Source organism: Drosophila mojavensis, unplaced genomic scaffold (assembly GCF_018153725.1).
Source record: "Drosophila mojavensis isolate 15081-1352.22 unplaced genomic scaffold, ASM1815372v1 contig_74, whole genome shotgun sequence".
Classification (NCBI taxonomy): domain Eukaryota; kingdom Metazoa; phylum Arthropoda; class Insecta; order Diptera; family Drosophilidae; genus Drosophila; species Drosophila mojavensis.
Genome location: NW_025318899.1, coordinates 21,670,198 through 21,687,812, shown reverse-complemented (window position 1 = coordinate 21,687,812; position 17,615 = coordinate 21,670,198). Strand labels below are relative to the sequence as shown.

Sequence of the window (17,615 nt, the reverse complement as noted above, 5' to 3'; positions counted from 1 at the left end):
ACAATCAAAAATTAATAAGCCATAAAATGAGTAACAACTTTTCGCATTTAGATGCCTGACGCACAGCGAGGGCAATGTTTGTTCATTAGGAACTAGAGCTAGAGCTGGAACTGGTACTGAAACTGGAGCGGGAATGGAAATGGAACAGAGAGCGGGTATTCTTTTCATAAACCGCACACAAATTAGACGCATACAAAAAAGGCAAAAAATGAACGCTGATTGTCGTCTATTCTTGTCAAAGTTTGGACCGGTGCCTGGCATCGTGGCAGTGGGGGGAGGAGCAGAGGTGGGCGTGGCACGCAAAGTCAATTAGGCAAAGCGACGGCGACAAACAAAACTGAAAACAATTCGCATTTAAATTTGCGCATTCTTAGAAAATGCTGGGGGGGTGGCAGCTGCCGTAAAATACGTGCATATTATTGTGCTTATCTGCCAAGAAACACGCCCAGGCCAAATGCCCATTCCGGACCCATGTACAAGCCCCCTGAACGAGGCCTTCAAGTTGATTTCGCTTTCTTTGCTGCCAAGAACTGAGCTGCCATGTCTCAATACTACGCCGGTTGTTTTGTTGTTTTTGTCATATTGTGCATTTGTTTTTATGCGCCTGGATCGTCCCAGAGCCACCCCATAGCCCCACATGCCCCGCTGCCTGCCTCTGCCATCGAAGTCTTCTAAGCAACACATCCTTCCTTAAACGTTTCTTGTCTGCCAAATGTTTCTATGGGCCATACGATTGTGAGGCCTCTGTATGTGTGTGAGTGTATCAGCCTCTGTGTGTGTGTGGTTTTATGTGTGCATTGTATTGCTGGCATAATAGACACATTTAATTTTACTATTATGCCTTTTTGTTGTCATCACATTCGCATAAGCATAATAAACCGTTTCGTTTTCAAGTTTTCCTTTGGGGACTTCTCCGTTTGCCTATTTGCCAGTCATTTTATTTGATTTCCAGTCGAAAGAAGGAGAAGGAGAAAGAGAGCAGAGAACAAGCTGTGCGAAATTCTAAAGAAATTAGAGGTGTATACAATGACAGACTAGAACACTACTGAAATACACTGATGAAACCATTTTACACTCACGACCCTTTTGCAGGCGAGCTCACTATTTAAAATTGAATTAGTTCGCTTGTATCATTAGAAGCTCATGCTTAATTGGAAATGATCGGGCAAGCGTTTAGCTAATTATCAGGTGTTTTGCATATAATTGTGCTCAATTGAATAGTGTGTAAGCTTAATTAGAGAAACCATTTAAAGCTCATCCCCAAATTTTAAGTGCATGTATATGTCACATAACTCGTAAGTTTAAATATTAATAACATTAACATAAACGAATTGCTTAGTACTATTATTTAAACCTTTGGCTTATAGCTTAAATAAGCTCTCTCCTTCTCTCTCTGGAGCACCGTAAACGAACAATAGATGGCGCCCATAATGCTGTTTCATTTTATTCTTTTTTGCAATCAATTGTATATAATTTCGATTTTATTATAGCCTAGTTACTACTAGAGCCAATTCATAAAACTGCAATCCCCTCAATTTACTTATAACTGTACACATATGGCCGATAGTGGGAATAGATAAGTCACTGGTATAAAAGTAGCTACCGCGTTTTGCAATCACTCAATAGTTTATTCAACGCGTTGCAATATGTTCAAAGTCATCTGTTTGTTGGTAGCCGGACTATTCGCCGTGGTATTGGCTGCTCCCTACACATATGGTAAGTAATCAGACTTTTGGCAAGCCAAGGGGCCACTGAAATTAATGCTTACTAAATGCTCCCCTAGATACTGAACATAATTGGATCAAGGGAAATCTTTCAATTCCCTTGACAAGCGACGTTATAGTTGGAGGATTTGATCCTTATGGCTACAGAACTTACATAGGCCGAGTCGCTTATGACACCAACGTCTTGCCCGCTCGTGTCGTGGCCGAGACGGGCTACGCCTATTTCAACACAGACAAACTGAGCAACAAGCTTGTCGACTATCAGCTATTGACTTCTAGTCCCAGTTTTGACTTCGAGTGGATACGCAGCTTTGATGGCAATTACGAAAAAGGCGCCGTTTCTGTGGGCACCACCCATTGGAACGAACGTGTCTTCATTTGCCGCGCTAGGGCGGATGGCGGTTTACTAATGGGCACTCTGTTCCTATCTCAGAAGTATTGCATTATCAAGAACGAAGATTTGCCACTGCGTCATTTTGACAAATACGAGATCCTTGTGGCCAAGTCCAAGGCTAACTCAACCTGTAAAGCCTAAGGAGTGCGCACAAATACATACATACGTATATATAAGAAAACTGTAAGGTAAAATCATTAGAGTAATTTTAGTTGATTTGATTGTATTAATTTGTAATTAAAAGAAAAATGATTAGATTGATTTCGATTAGATTTCCTTTATAAATGCTCATCGCAGATAGCATCGTTAAGAACTGAAGTGGTCAAAGTTTAGTCATTCATTCGATTGCTAAAATGTTAAATAGGGGGTTTTTACTTATTAACAATAAGACTATAAACATTTATTCCTATGCTTATTTATTTCTGCGCTAAAATTCATGTTCAGTCTCATCTAATCAACACCGTAGCCAAATAAAAAGGAGTTGCAGACAAAAAAAAATACTTTCACAACTAGATGGCGCTTAAGCTCTTCTAACAGCAGCAGCACAGCTTACGATAGGTATTGTATCCCTTATATCGACATCGACATTTAACATCGATAGTTGACTTCCTGTTTATGTTGTTTCTTTAACAGTCTATTTAAAAAATATAGATGTGCTATAAATAACTAAAATATTAAAAAAAAATAGCTAAAATATATATAAAATATAACAAATGATGTGTTATATATGAAATATAACACATGATTTAATTAAATAAAGAATATATGTAAATTGCTTATGAATACTTATATTCAATATGTATATATGCAAATTAAATTAATATTTTTATTTTTATTATTAATTATTAAAATTGTAAATATGCAATTAAATTAACATTTTTTTTTTATAACCAATTATTAAAATTGTAAATATGCAATGTTATAAAAAAAGTCATTATTCAGTTAATATATTTTGTTACTTTTATTCTAATTTGTCGTTTGATATTTTTAATTCCTGGTGATATATGACCACATCTAAGGTATCGCTGGCGAGGAGTGTAGCATTCTCACCCATAAAGCTGGCAGCCCCAACACACTCTGCTTCGATCTCAGTGCCGTGCCATTGGAGTACTTCCACAAGTAATTGAAGCTGTAGACCTTCAGCTGTGCCACGAGGCAGCTGCAGGTGATGAGGAAATGAACAGGTTTTGGGCGCATTAAATGGTGCCTGTGCTTCATACAGCTCGCTAAGTGTGGGATCATTTGGAGCGGCTGGAAAATGACGTTCCAATCTATTCTCGCCAGTTCCTAGCTCACGCACAAAGCTATCGAGCAATAGGCGGGGCTCAGCTCTGCCAGGCGCCATCAGATAACTGCGGATTCGGACAACCCTCGTCTCCGGAACGGACAGCTCATAGGCAATGCTGAATGGTTTATGATTCAAGCGCAGCTGACGTGCCACAAGACGACGACGCAGCAATTGCAAATTGTTACGCTGCGACTGAAGCAACTGTTGATCCATTAGGTTAATCAAATCGGTGTCCATTAGCTGCTCATAGGTTTCCAATTTAGTCACTTGCAGCAGCTTTACCGTCGGACGTCGCTGCTTGTCGTATGATTGAGATTTTGGCTTCTGTTCGTACTTGGATACTAATTGCGCCAGTTGAATCAACAACGAGCGATATATGGGATCGCGGAGGTTTGACGTAGTCATGCCCAACAGGCTGGGCTCCATATTATTGCCGTTGATGGCCAGACTCAAATGTCTACAGAGCAGCCAGTACTCCGCTGCAATCACCTGACCCACGACCCACATAGGCTCAATTTTGTTATTTTTTGCCAGCTCCTTATCAATCTGACTTTGCAGCTCTTCGATAGACTTGCTTATCAATTGCCGCACGTCTTCGGCATTCAGCGCAGTCGCCTTGTAGGGCACCCCACCCGTTGTCATCAATGTGGGCGTGACCAGCTCAACTGATCTTTTGCCTGTCGCTAGTTCTTCGAGCTGCAGCAGGACTACAAACTGTCGGATGTTTTGCATCAGCAAGAGTCCGATTTCTGGCCTCGCCGCACCCTCAACTTGTTGCCGGTATATCCATTCATCCTCATCACTGCGGAACTGCATCATGCGATCGCCGTCTATTATAGCAGTTCCATAATCTTCCTTGGCTTTCGACCCGATTATCAGCCGGCTGATAAGCCTGCTCCAATAGCCGTTCAAGGCCACATCTAAGCTCAGCTGCACCCCAAGGGACTTCACTTCTATGACAATCGGGTCGGCTGGCATTAGTTCCTCCTCCGGTGGCTGTCTGAATATCTTCGGGTACAATATGCTACCCAATGTGTCCTTCCAAGTGCGTTTCGGAACAATCCGAACTGGAGCCAACTCCTGCCAATTAACGGACCTTGCTGCCCGTATCAGCTCCTTGTCGAAGTAGAGCTGTGGCAGCACCTCATGCATGGCCGGCAGCATCAGATCTTTTGTATCCGCACGATCGGCAATCGCCAGCTGCAGAGCATGCACAAAGAGCACTGGGTTGAACTGGCTGCGCGCATAGCAGGCATTGCACTGAAAGGTTCTCCAGTCTTTGGCCAGCACTAGGAAGCGATAAACGTCCAAGAGCTGCTGCGGCAGCTCCTCTTGCAAAAGACTGTAGATGCTATATGGGCGCAGTATGCGATCCTGATGAACGCGCTCAAAGAAGTCCAGCAACAAAGGCCAACTGCTCTGTATAGGAATATATATATATATATGTAAGCAATGGATTTCGATTTCAAACTGTATCCACTCACCGTTTCGTAATCGCTGGGATTCTCGTTGAGTTCACGGCCCATGTCGATGAGCTCCTGCTGCAGCAGCGGCTTGTGCACTTGCAGCAACAGATCCAGCAGAAAGCGCTGACGTTGTGCCCATTGTGTTGGCCTCAAAGCATCGAGGCTGGGAGGAGTTTCGCCCAACCACCAGCGCGAACGTAAGTTCCAGCCATTCACTCCCATCGCTCCAGCACTGAGGGACAAGCTCAGAAGAGCACAGAATGCAAATGTCGCCTTCAACATTCTTAATGAAGCGGCAGTTGAGAGGTAAATGTTATTCGGAATTCAATAAGCCAATGCCCATGGCTGATCTCGTAGCTTATCAAAAAAACTTTATATAATACTATATGCAAAAAGCATGCACAATTATCGCAGCTAATAATATACCCTAGAGTTTCAGCATTTGATGAGGCATATTTGTTAAAATTCATTTTTCATTTTTAAAATATAAATGAATCTATATAAATTGTTTTACATTAAATCTGTTTTCAATAACAATTTTCTCCTTCAAATTAAAAGTTAAATTGACATCAGCTTAAGCGCTGTAAAATTATGTAAATTCGTTTTTATTGTGTCAACAATTTTAAAAAATACAATTCCCGAAAAATAAAAAATAAACACGCGCAAAAATAGCATTCCATATAACCGAATTTCAGTTTTACAATTATCTCTGTTGAGCCTAATTTAGTCTTTAGAGCTATGCCAATGTGGCCCGCTTGGCCACAAATTCCCTGGAGCTCTTCTCCCTGTTGGTAAAGCGAGCATATCTGAAAGGAGTAATAATTAGTAAATACAAAATATTTGATATATTTCTGTTGCAGCTCACGTCTTCTTATATTTGGCCACATCGGCGGCGCTGAGCGATGGGCGAGTCGTTTGGTAGGATTCGATGAGATGTTTTTGCTTCACTAAAATTTTCTTTGGCAGCTTCTGTCGGAGGGAATGGAAAAAGATTAATTCAATTTGCTTACATAGACTCGACCGTATTTTATTGAGTATTTTTGTATGATGCTCGATGGATGTTCTCGGTAAAGCCATCCCTAACACTAGTTGAACTTATATGTATATTGATATCTAAGCGGTAAAGTCTCTCGGAATGTTTCAGTTTCAGAGCCGTCGTCCTCATCGCCCGAGGACGGCGGCGTCTCCAGCATTGGCATGGATAGATCCAAATACGCATCGTTGGGATTACTGCTCGCCTGCTGCAGTATGCCATCGAAACTCTCCACGAGCTCCGCAAACGTGGGCCTCGCACACGACTCGAAGTGCCAGCACTGACGCATCACCACGTATATGTTGAGGGAGCACTTCGGCGGCTTCTCCATGCGCTGGCCAGTGATCAAGTAGCTGTACAGCTCCTCAGCGGACATGATATTCGGGTACGGCTGTTCGCCATAGGTCATTATCTCCCAGAGCAGGACGCCGTAGCTCCAAACGTCGCTCTGGGAATCGTAAAACTTCTCCTGCAATGATTCCGGCGCCATCCATTTGATGGGCAGTCGTCCGTTGGTATTCTTCCGATAATAGTCCGTATCCTGGATATCCCTGGCCAATCCAAAGTCGGCTATCTTCATCACATAGCCTTCGCTGACGAGCACATTGCGCGCTGCCAAATCACGATGAATGCACTGAAAAGTGATGGAGACATTAGACACCTGATCTGCTGGCTGATTGACCCACGTGGCCTTACCCGTCGCGAGGCTAGGTACTCCATGCCGCGAGCTATTTGGAAGGCGAACATAGTTAGCTCCTTCTCGCCCAGCTGCTGTTGTGGCTGCATCGACTTGTCATCCAGATAGCCATCGCTGTCGCTGCGCCGCTGCAGTTGACCCGGTCGATTTTGCTTGAGAAAATCCTTGAGATTGCCATGGGGTGCATACTCGACAATGACCCACAATGGACCGCTCTGACTGCAGCATCCCAGCAGGTTGATGATGTTAATGTGCTTGCCAATCATTTTCATCACCTCCATTTCGCGCACCAGGCTGGCCATGTCCGCGTCCGTGTGCTCCTCCTTCACCATCTTGACGGCGACAATGGTGCCCGTGCCATTGTTCGAGGATGGCGGACTGCGCGGCAGGCCATCCGCCTCGGCCATGACCACACGCCCAAAGGCGCCCTCGCCCAAAATGGAGCCCAGCACCAGCTGCTGCCTGGGAATCTCCCAGTTCGAGTCCAGCGGGAACTCGTACTCGTTGAAGCCCTGTGTAGGATCCGAGGAGCCGCCCGTCGTGGTATTGGAGAACGTTGTCCGTTGCTTCTCGATCTTAATAACAGGTATTTGCAGGTCGCCCGCACAGGAGCTGCCCTCGGCGCTGGCCGGCTTGTAGATGATCACCTTCTTGGTCCACTGATGCACCGTCTCGATGCGATGCTTCAGCAGCTTCTCCCGCCGCAGCCGACGCAGCATATACACTATAAACGCGCTGCCGAGCAGGAACAGCACAATTATCATCACCACGATCACGACGAAGGCCACGGGATGCGTGTGGAGTAGCTGACTGAAGTGCAAATAGGGCAGATGATCGACCACGCGCAGATAGATGCTGGCGTTGCTCATGCCCAGCGAATTGGAGGCCATGCAGGTGTACCAGCCCTCGTCCAGGTGGCTCACATTGTTGAACACCAGCAAATCGGGGCGATCCACGGACGTTTTCAGATCAATGTGCACCACGCCCGGCTGCATCGAGTCCACTGCCAGGGGCATCGAGTGATTGTGGTGCATCACACGTATCCACCGGATAGAGGGCTCATTGTCGGACAGCACATCGCACTTCAGCACCACCTGCGTGTTGACCAGCGCCGTCTTGTTGTCCATTTTGGTGATGATGGGCGGCGCTCGGATGCGATCGTTGACCACAACGCTGTACTCGAATTCAATGCAGCCGAGGATGTTGCACACCTTGCACTTGTACAGGGCCGAGTCCTTCGATATGGCATCCTCCATGGTGAGGGACCAGCGCCTGAATTTGTAGCCCCCAATGTCGCGCTGCAGCTCCTTGTAGCCGTCGCCCTTATTGAAGGTCCAGCTGATGTTCGCCGGCGGATGCGCAGTGCTGGGACAAGAGAGGGTAAGGGTCTTGCCCGAGGGCAAATGCTGCAGACGTTTCAGGGGCTTCTTGAACTTGGGGAACTGCTCCACTGTGGTATCGTCCGCGACATCGTCGGCTGCCTCATCCGCCGCATCGTCATCCGTGGCGTTAATGACCGATTGCTGCGTTGTGGTTGTGGTTGTCGTTGGCTGCGCAGTTGAAGTGGGCACATTGATGGGCTTGGGCACCACCTGTAAATAGGCAGCGCCCACAGTGCGCCCCAAGCGGTTCTCGGCAACACAGATATACCAGCCAGCATCGTAGGGCTCCACGCTGCCCAGACGCAGCAGCTGCGGCTCATCCTTGCGGGCCGGCAGTCTGACCACCTCATCAGTGTCCACCAGGATGGCTTGCTGCTCCAGCCGCTGAAGCAGCGAATTTATGTCACCAGCTCGCACCTGTTGCAGCCAGGTGATTTGTGGCTCCAGCTGCGAATCCTCCAACTTGCACTCTATGATCGGCTGCTCCTCCAGTACAGCGGTCACGTTACGCGGATAGCCCGGACTTAGCACAGGAGCCATGTGCTGACGCCTCAGCACTTCCAAGCGAGTCCTGCTGTCGGCGCAGCTCTGATCATTGCACAGGCGGCAGCGATAGTCACCCGCATCCTGGGGCTGCAGCTGCCACATGCTGTGCACCGTCTTCCGGGCACTGCTGCCCACTTGGGTGTTATTGTGAAACCAGCTAATGTTCGTCCAAGCAACTCCCGCTGCCGGGGTGCAGTTCAGGTGAACCATAGAGCCCGCCGTGCGCCGCACCAGCGGCTCCAGTAGATGGGCGAAGCGTGGCAGCTGACTCTCGTTCAACGGCAGCAGATAGTGCTCCACTGGCTCGCTGTACACCCGGCTAAAGCTGGCCAGGTCATCGCTAGCCTTCTGGTAGCCAATCAGCAGCGTCAGATTGGCCCACCGATTGCCAGCATACTGGCACGCATAGTGACCCGATTGCTCTCTCTGAGCGCGCTCCAGCAGCCAGCTGCTACCGCTGTGCTGGAGCTGCTCGTTGTAGAACCATTTGGCTTGGGGCTGTTGGCACTCCAGCTGAATATCCACATCTGTGGGCACATGACGATAGCCAGGCCGTGGCTCTTGACTCACATCGATTTGGCAACGATGCGCCTCAAAGTGGCAGCTCGAACTGTTGTTGTCGATGGCGTTGTTGTTGTTGTTGCTGCTGCTGTTGCTGCTGCTGCTGTAGCTGATGATGATGAATATGATGATCAGCAGATTTTGCATTTTCAAGTGTAGCATTTGAGTTGTTGTTGTTGTTGTTGCCGCTGCTGTTAATGTGATTGCTGTTTACTTAGCTGTTGCTGTTGCTGTTGCCAAATTGCCGCTGCTTTTGCAAAGACACTTTTATATTTCGCAACGCTTCATTTTTTCACATTTTACCCTCTCTATTTTATTATTATTATTATTATAATTTATTGCTATCGGTTAGGTTCAATTTTTTGCGTCTTCTTCTTTTTTTTTCAATATTCGAAACAAAAATAAATCTAAAAAGAAAAAAGGCAACGCGTATAATACAAAAAGGCAACCATTATGTGCACTGCCTCTGTAATGAGCAACACCTTTGCCGCCTCTGCTGCTACTGTTGCTATTCTTGTTGTTGTTGTAGCTGTTGTCAACGAGCACACACACACACGCGAACGCACACGCAGTCATATAGCCAAGTCAAGTATCTATAAGTTGGCTATATATATATATATATATATATAGTATATGTGAGCATCGGCCACATGCCAAATGCGTTAAATGTCGTCATTTCCATTGATACGACAAATCGTCGTACAGTTAGAAATTTTAGATGCATTCATAATATTAATCGTCGATATATTGGTAGAGTCAAGCATTGGCTTTAGACACGGGCACAGGCACAGTGGTCCCAAATTGGCAACATGCTTTTCCAGCATAATATTGAAACATGAAGGAATGCTTGCGTCGGGTAGAACCAACTACATAATACACCTTTGCAATGTGAAGCTGACTCGAATACCAAGAGAGAAGTTAAAATATTTGTAATCTGTTTTAAAAACCTCCTACACCTATACCACCTATAAATTTATATTTAATTAACTTACAATTTAAATAATATATGAACTATAATAGAAACCAATATGCTCCATTTATTTTGTAAGCGAGCTTTAAGAAAGTTCATTGAGTACACCGCACCTGATGAATCAATAAATAATAATTATTGCTCACTTGGTCTACGAGAATCGCAAAAAGAAAAACAAAACTAGTTTTTGCTCTTGAAATCTTTCATTTCTATTGCGAAAAAATTTCACGCCACAGTAAAACGTTTGACTTCAGATCATAAAAATAAAATTATAATTTGAGTGGGTGCCAGATTTTTTTTTTAGCTCCATTGCATATTAGCAAAGAACATGAAAATATCAAACAAAATTATCCACGATTTTTTAACGGACATGAATCATAAAGGAAATTAGCAATACGGATGTTTTTCCGTATAACTGGGAATTTCTGTAGCCTTAATAAAGTTTGCTTGGAAGATAAGAGTAATTAAAGCTAAATAATATTGATCATAGAAAATTATAGGTTTAAGCTTAAATTTATACTTGTTAGGGTAAAAAGTTTATATTATTTAATGATATTTTTTTCACAAATATCTTCACAGATAATTGTTAAAAATAAGCGTTAAAATTTTCTTTTAAAACTCATTCTATATTAAAATGAATTCCGATATAATTTTCATTTAAATATTATTTTTGCCTCATTTTCAATGAACTTAATTTTACGACTTTCTATCAATTATAATGTAGTTTATTATTAGAATAATCTAAGATCCCTTACGTCATTTAACTGTTACTTTTCACTAAGTTTCAAAATCAGTCTATCATCAGGACAATTCATAATTTGATAATGAGTGCTACTTCCCATGGCTGTTAAACATATAACTCAGTTTCTACTTTGTCACCTGAGACCACTGTGCACTAACGAAGTTTATATTTTATAATTTGTTTTTTTAAGGCAAGCCAACAACTGGTGTTGCTGTGTTGTTTTTTTTTTTTTTGCCATTGTTGTTTTTGCAAATATTGTTGCGCTTGTTGTTTGTGTAGTGCCGTTTGTTAGTTGTTGTTATTGTTGTTGTTGTTATTGTTGTTGTTGTTATTGTTGTTGTTGTCATTGTTGTTGTTGCTGTTGCTGCTTTTTGGCGGTACTGATTTTTGGTGTGATATATGCACACACGTCGCGATCTTAAATTTATTCAGTTTCCTTTTTTTCTTGCTTCTTTCATTTATTGCCAGCAGACAAATCGCGTATGTTTGAAATATGTATTATTATTGTTATAATTCATTGTTTTTATTGCAGCTATTGTTGTTGCTGCTGTTGTTTTATTCTTGTTGTTTTTGCGACTTTGTCAATATTATTGCAAATTGATGGCTTGAAACGTTTAGAATTATGAAGTATGAATTGACTTTGAATTTTGAATTTCGGACCAGCATTTGAGTCGCTTTTTGCAAAATATTTATCACCGAGTTGCGAATGCTAAAACTCGGTTTAAATTGTTTTTACACATTTGGTTGGGCTGGGAACTCTATTAGGAAGTTTGTTGGCGTCACAGAAACATTTGAATTTGGATTTGTGATTTATCTATTATTTATTATGCATAAATTTGTCACCATTTTATAGACACACGAGCAGAGCTGCGCAGCTGAATGTTTCCAATTCAGCTCACGATTCTGCACAAGTCATGGAAATATTCGACATTTATATATAACTATATATCTAAGCTTGAAAATTTCGCACTGTAATCGAATGAAATTGCACATTCCTTATTGCATTTTTTATTGACTACTTGTATTATTGCTAATTAATATTAGGCAAATATGCTTTTTTATTTAACTGGACTGCTGACAGTTTGATGAACACTTCACAAGTCTGTTGCTTATCTTTTATTTGGCTTTTTATGTACTTTGCATTTCACTTGACTGGATTTTATTTTCGTTCTTGAGCGATCGCCATCCATGTCTGGCAGAATGTGTACATAATTCTTTCTTTGCACGCCGATGCTTTGCCCAAAAATCACGTCTTTGTCTTTAGCTCGAATAAATAACGAGAAAAGTCACAAAAAACCAAAAAACAAAAAAATAACAACAAAACGAAGGAGAACAACACAAATTGTCGCAGTGCTTTTATTCGGCTGTCAATCTGGCAGACAACGAAATCCCTGCCCGGTCGCCCTTTTCTGGACCCGTGCGCATTTCCGCTTCGTTGCCAATACTTATTAAGGCCCGCCGCCCAATGCCCTCTGCAGCCCCCTCCCCCAGAGCTACACTGCCCAACAGAACAGCGCTTTAGCTGGGCGAGGGAGTTGCGGCTATTGACAACTTCCGCTGCACTAACCGAAACAGATCCCACAGAGTCGCGAGCCAACCGATTTGCTTGAATGTGCGCACACAACTGAAAGTAACGATCGATTGAATGCCGCAACAACAAAACTTTTGGATATGCTGACGACGATCATCATCGGCAACCACCACGAGCCGGGCGGCGTTACCGACGACATCGTGAAAACCTAGCTACAATTATATGTGTGCGTGTGTGTGTGTATGTGTGTGGGTGTTTAATATTATTTATACAAGCAGCGATCCTGTCGAGCACTCGCTGTGCTGGCCAGCGATTCCTTAGGTTCTACCTGTCTGCAAGGTGTCCGTCCCGCATGCGCAGTTGCCGCATGTTGCAATTGCGCATTGTTGTTGTTGTTGTGGTTGTTGTTGTTTGTAGTTTTCTTTTCTTTTCCTTTTGTTGTTCTTTTTACTTTTATTCTAAGCATGTTTTGTGGCTGAGGATTTCGTCTACTTGTCTTGGTTCGGCTTGCATTCTTTATTATCGCGGCCCTTGGGCTATGTTTAATTTATGCATAAGAAAATGTGTCCATTGTCTTTTGAATTGTTGCTGTTGTTGTTATGGTTGTTGTTGTTGTTGTTGTTGCAGTACGTGCGCATGCGCGATAATCGCATATCAATAAGGAAATATCCGTTACGTGACTTATATATCTAAAAACCTCTCGTCTGCAATTTTACTATGTATTTCTTTTCTTTTTTTTTTGGCCCAGCACCCGCATAGGGTTGCCTAATCCTGATCCAGATGCACGGCACGTAATCATAGATAGAAGAAAAACCCCAAAAATAGTAAATCTCACTGCACTTGTGCGCCCTGTTTCCAGTTTATTTGCTGGGAACGGAAGCGCCAACTACTTCTTTGACTATGGCTTTACCAAGAACCTTCTCCATTTCAATTTCCGCTCGATTGCGATTCTCACTCACCTCATGTCCGAATTGTGCCAGCGCCTCCTTAACCGCCGCCATGTTCGCCGAGGTCAGAATGCTTTGTATATCGGCGCCAGTGTAGTTCTGCGTTCGCCCCGCAAACCAATCGAAATCAACGCATTCATCCAGATTCAGCGTCGCGCTCAACGCCTCAAAGATGCTGACGCGCGCCACTGCATCCGGCAGCGGGCACTCCACTAGCCGATCAATGCGCCCAGAGCGCAGCAGCGCTGGATCGAGCAGTTCAGGTCGCGATGTGGCGGCAATGACTGTAACGCCCTGCAGCCCCTCGACGCCATCCAGCTCGGTGAGCAACTGGTTGACCACACGATCCGTTACGCCCGTCGAGTCGTGGCCACGCTTCGGGGCCAAGCTGTCAAACTCGTCGAAGAAGAGAACGCACGGCTTGGCGCTGCGCGCCCTGTTGAACAGATTGCGCACGTTCTCCTCACTCTGGCCAATGTATTTGGCCAGCAACTCAGGACCCTTTACCGATATAATGCGCAGACTCCAGCTGCTGGCCAGCTGAGATACCAGGAACGTTTTGCCCGTGCCCGGCGGTCCATAAAGCAGCACGCCAGCCTGATTACGCAAAGGCGAGGAGTTGAAGATCGTTGGATACTGTTGGAGAAGCAGATTTTAGTCAATAAGATTAACTAAGATTAATACAAATATATATTGGTATACTCACAGTTGATGGCCACATGAGCACCTCCTCGAGCACACTGACCACAGGCTCCAGTCCAGGCAGCTCCTCCACGCGCATTTCATTGGCATCCGTTTCAGCGCCAGTCTTTTGATTGCTCTGTATGCCCTGCAGGCAGTAGGAATTCGTGTGCTCCAAGGATTCAATGAGTTGCTCGTTTGTAAGCAGCGGCTGAGCTTTGCCTGTGAGCAAAGTAAATGAGATTAAGATAGTTTACTAGCTGACTTCGTCAACTTACTAATGCGATAGGCGTAGAAAATGGCGCGCTCCACAAACTGCACAAGATCACATTTCCGATAGCCTTCAGTTAGATTAGAGAACTTGACCAAGTCCAACTCCTTGGTGGCGATATGGCTGCATAGCTCGCGCAGTATTACCTCACGATCGGCACGCTCCAGGCTGGGCAGCCGTGCAACCGTCTGGAACAGATGTCGACCACGTGGCGCGCTGAGCCGCTTGTTCAGCGTCTGCAGCTCATTGACTGTGGCAATGACAGCAATGGCATTGCTGCTGGTGTACTGCATGATGAGCTGGTGCACCGTGTCTGCCATACGATTGAAGTACTCGCCATCCTGGCTGGACTGCTCTGCCGACGCATGGGCGAGCACATCCAGATTCTCCAGCACTACAATGGCCGGTGCGTGCAAAAGGCAGCTGGTGAATATGTTGCGCAAATCCTTTTGAATGGACTCCGTTTTGCGACCCTTGCTGCGCGAGCAGTAGAAGATGTCGAAGTAGCAGTAGTCCGGCTTTCCCGACAGCTGCTCCAGTATGCGCTCCACTAGCACCGTTTTGCCAGTGCCAGCGGCGCCGGTCAGAAGCACATTTCCCTGGCGCAACACCGAGTTCTGGGAGCTCAGGCACAGATTCATGCGCAGCTCGCTGACCACTTGGTCTAGAATCTTGTCGTATTCTGGCAGTCGTATTAGGTCCTTAACACTCAGTGGCGAAATCGCCGGCGGTTGCTCCTTGATAATTTCATGGACGGGACGGACTAAGTCGGCAGCATAGATCTTCGATTCCTTTAGGAACTGGGCGTCCACCACGCAATAGCGGAAGTGTTCAGGCAATATGCCCACTGTGACCAGGAGGTCGTCCTCTAGCCGCACTACTTCCTCCTGATTGAACAGCACCGGCGCCTTTCTTGTTCTTTCAATCACAAACCGCTTAAATGCATTCTCAATGATCTTGTAATGCGTCTTCTTGTGCGCAAACAACTCGATCTTCTCCACAAAGTTCACAACGGTTGTCTTAGGCCGCAGGACAACACGCTCCAGTTCCTTAACGTTCAACAGCTTCATCAGATTCGCATTTAGCTCGATGGACGGATGAATGGTAGCTGGCAGTTCGTCGTCGTCCTCATCGCTAACCAGACGCACACGCACATAATATTCCTTCTCGCCAGCGGTGCGCATGCTGTAGAACTGCTCCAGATCCATGAATTCGGGCAAATGCGATTGCGTTATGTACACATCCGATTCCTGTGCCTGCTCGTGCCATAATCCACGAATGACACGAAACTCAAAGACCCGCGAACTCTCGCGTCGCAAGTCCTTCTTCAAACGCTCCATATGATCCTGCCGCTTGTTGCGTTGCAAATTGTTCTTCACATTGCTCATCGTTGCGGAGTGCACGAGCGCTGGTGGAGTCGTGGCCACCTCATCCCGCACTTGCGCACTTGTCTTGCTGCGCGACAACTTCTTATTTTCCTCAGCATTTTCATTGTCATTACCGTTGGTCAGGCCTTGGTATAGATTTGGCGCCACAACCAGCTGCGTATTGTGATCCAGACGTCCATAACTTATGTGCGGCTTAAGGCGATCTAAAAGAAAATCATATATTTAGAAATAGCTGTGCTGTGTTGAGTATTCAATTTAGTATTTACCCACTGTTAGCGCCACTTGCATCGACTTGTTGATCCAAACCAACAAAATTTGTGACGAGTTTACAATGCGCGTTTGCTCCAGTACACTGCCAGAAATTTTCTCCGTACTCAGCTCCTTTTGAAAAAAAAAAATAATATCAAAGCTATATAAATATATTAATTTAATATTTCAGTATCTTATTATTAATTTGTTACTTTTATAATTAACAGGCAAAAATATTAGAAATTAAGTAATTGATAATTTCAGTACTTCAACTTAAACATATTTAGTTAATTTTTGAAAAGCTTTTAAAATTTAAAAAATGTATTTTTTAAAAGTAAATTTCACTTACACCAATTTGTTTTCCAATTTAGTAAAACAAAGTATAGCCGAAACTATACGAGTGCAAACTACGGCTGATCTAGAGTCTATACTTATTCAAATTGTTGACCGTTATTTGAAAATTACCGAACCCTGATAAGAGAATTTCCCGATGGGGTCAATGGCAATGCCGGCGAAATGTAGCGGCTGCACATAAATAAACACTTAGAAGCACGCCCGCGCCAAAAGCTAATCCGATATAAAAGTATTTTTATCTGGCCGCAGGTACACACACACGCACACACACACGCGCATGCATACATAGATAGATAAGCACTCACAATGATCTCCCAATCTTTGGCCGAGACGGGCGTGACGTGAACGCTGCGCAGATTTAGAACGTCAGCGATGAGGGCGCACTTGACCAAATCATTCTCATGAAGACCTACAACAAAACGTATGGCAAAGTGCACACAGTATATGCACATTCATTTAGAGAAAACGATATTTTGGCAATTGGCAGCACATTAGCGCATCCGCTTATTAAGTAACTTACCGAGCTCCTTGGCCGCCCTGGCATTGATCCCAATTTCGGTGTCTTTGATGCCGCCGCCGCCCGCCTGTGGCGCCCATGAGGCATAATGCACACGACCGTTGTACTGAAGGCTCAGGCAGCCAGTATCCTAAGCAATATATGTATAATCATAATATATATATTACAACTTATCTAATCTGAGGGTCCAATGGCATATTAAGTTGACTTTTGGACACTCACGTAAGTGGAAACGACACCGTAGTATTGGTCCGGTAGTATAACGAAATTGTTTCGAATCGGCCGATAAACCACTTTGAAAGTCCGTTTAAACATTCTTTCCGTTGGCGCGCACAATGTGGCACAATAAAACGTAAAATATTAGTGTACGTTCGTGCCTAAATCATTTTCAGACTAAAATTCCAATAAGTGCAAAATATTGGGTACCAGCTGTTCTTACTCTCGCGGCTGGATTGTCGCACACTAGAGATGTGCCGTTTGGTATCGATATAAAATTACATTGAGAAAGCAGCGAAAGAGAGCGCGGTTATCGGGCTGATGGTTATTTAAATTAAGTTGGTAGCTCCAAAGGACCAACTGTTGCTCAAATATGTCGACAGCTCGGCTAATATTATATTTCACTCATTAAAATTGTTCAAGTATTTGCATTACTCAATTGTATGTATGAAGAAAATAATAGAGAGTTGTAAGAGCATGTTAGTGCACTCTCATCATGGACTCCTTACATACATCGATAAAATCAGTTTCAGTTTGACGTTCGATGTGGTCGGTCGTTTTATATTATGGCGCCAGATCAATGGAAAGAGGCCGTGAAGAGTAGCTTTGCAGTTTTATCTAATTAGAATTTCCTGAACGAAAAGTTTGTTTTAAAATA

At 44.4% G+C, this 17,615-nt stretch overlaps 4 protein-coding genes across 4 annotated transcripts; 1 reads left to right on the top strand and 3 right to left on the bottom strand.

The window, feature by feature from the left end:
- The first annotated feature begins 1,609 nt into the window (after positions 1-1,609).
- LOC6583256 lies at positions 1,610-2,379 on the top strand. The gene is made up of 2 exons (XM_002008893.4): positions 1,610-1,716; positions 1,784-2,379. The coding sequence occupies exons 1-2, from the start codon at positions 1,647-1,649 to the stop codon at positions 2,257-2,259; spliced, it is 546 nt and encodes a 181-aa protein (XP_002008929.1). The 5' UTR covers positions 1,610-1,646; the 3' UTR covers positions 2,260-2,379.
- Positions 2,380-3,060: 681 nt separating this feature from the next.
- On the bottom strand, positions 3,061-5,319 carry LOC6583255 (fat-body protein 1). The gene is made up of 2 exons (XM_002008892.4): positions 4,891-5,319; positions 3,061-4,825 (listed from the first exon to the last, which is right to left on the bottom strand). The coding sequence occupies exons 1-2, from the start codon at positions 5,152-5,154 to the stop codon at positions 3,080-3,082; spliced, it is 2,010 nt and encodes a 669-aa protein (XP_002008928.1). The 5' UTR covers positions 5,155-5,319; the 3' UTR covers positions 3,061-3,079.
- Positions 5,320-5,430: 111 nt separating this feature from the next.
- Positions 5,431-17,212, bottom strand: LOC6583254 (peroxisome biogenesis factor 1). Its single transcript, XM_015162793.3, has 9 exons — positions 16,964-17,212; positions 16,745-16,871; positions 16,530-16,633; positions 15,888-16,002; positions 14,241-15,824; positions 13,988-14,184; positions 13,294-13,917; positions 5,738-5,841; positions 5,431-5,678 (listed from the first exon to the last, which is right to left on the bottom strand). Exons 1-9 carry the CDS (start codon positions 17,054-17,056, stop codon positions 5,609-5,611), a joined length of 3,018 nt encoding a protein of 1,005 aa, XP_015018279.1. The 5' UTR covers positions 17,057-17,212; the 3' UTR covers positions 5,431-5,608.
- On the bottom strand, positions 5,869-9,238 carry LOC26528389 (fibroblast growth factor receptor homolog 2). The gene is made up of 2 exons (XM_015162795.3): positions 6,602-9,238; positions 5,869-6,539 (listed from the first exon to the last, which is right to left on the bottom strand). Exons 1-2 carry the CDS (start codon positions 9,236-9,238, stop codon positions 5,958-5,960), a joined length of 3,219 nt encoding a protein of 1,072 aa, XP_015018281.2. The 3' UTR covers positions 5,869-5,957.
- Positions 17,213-17,615: the final 403 nt, after the last annotated feature.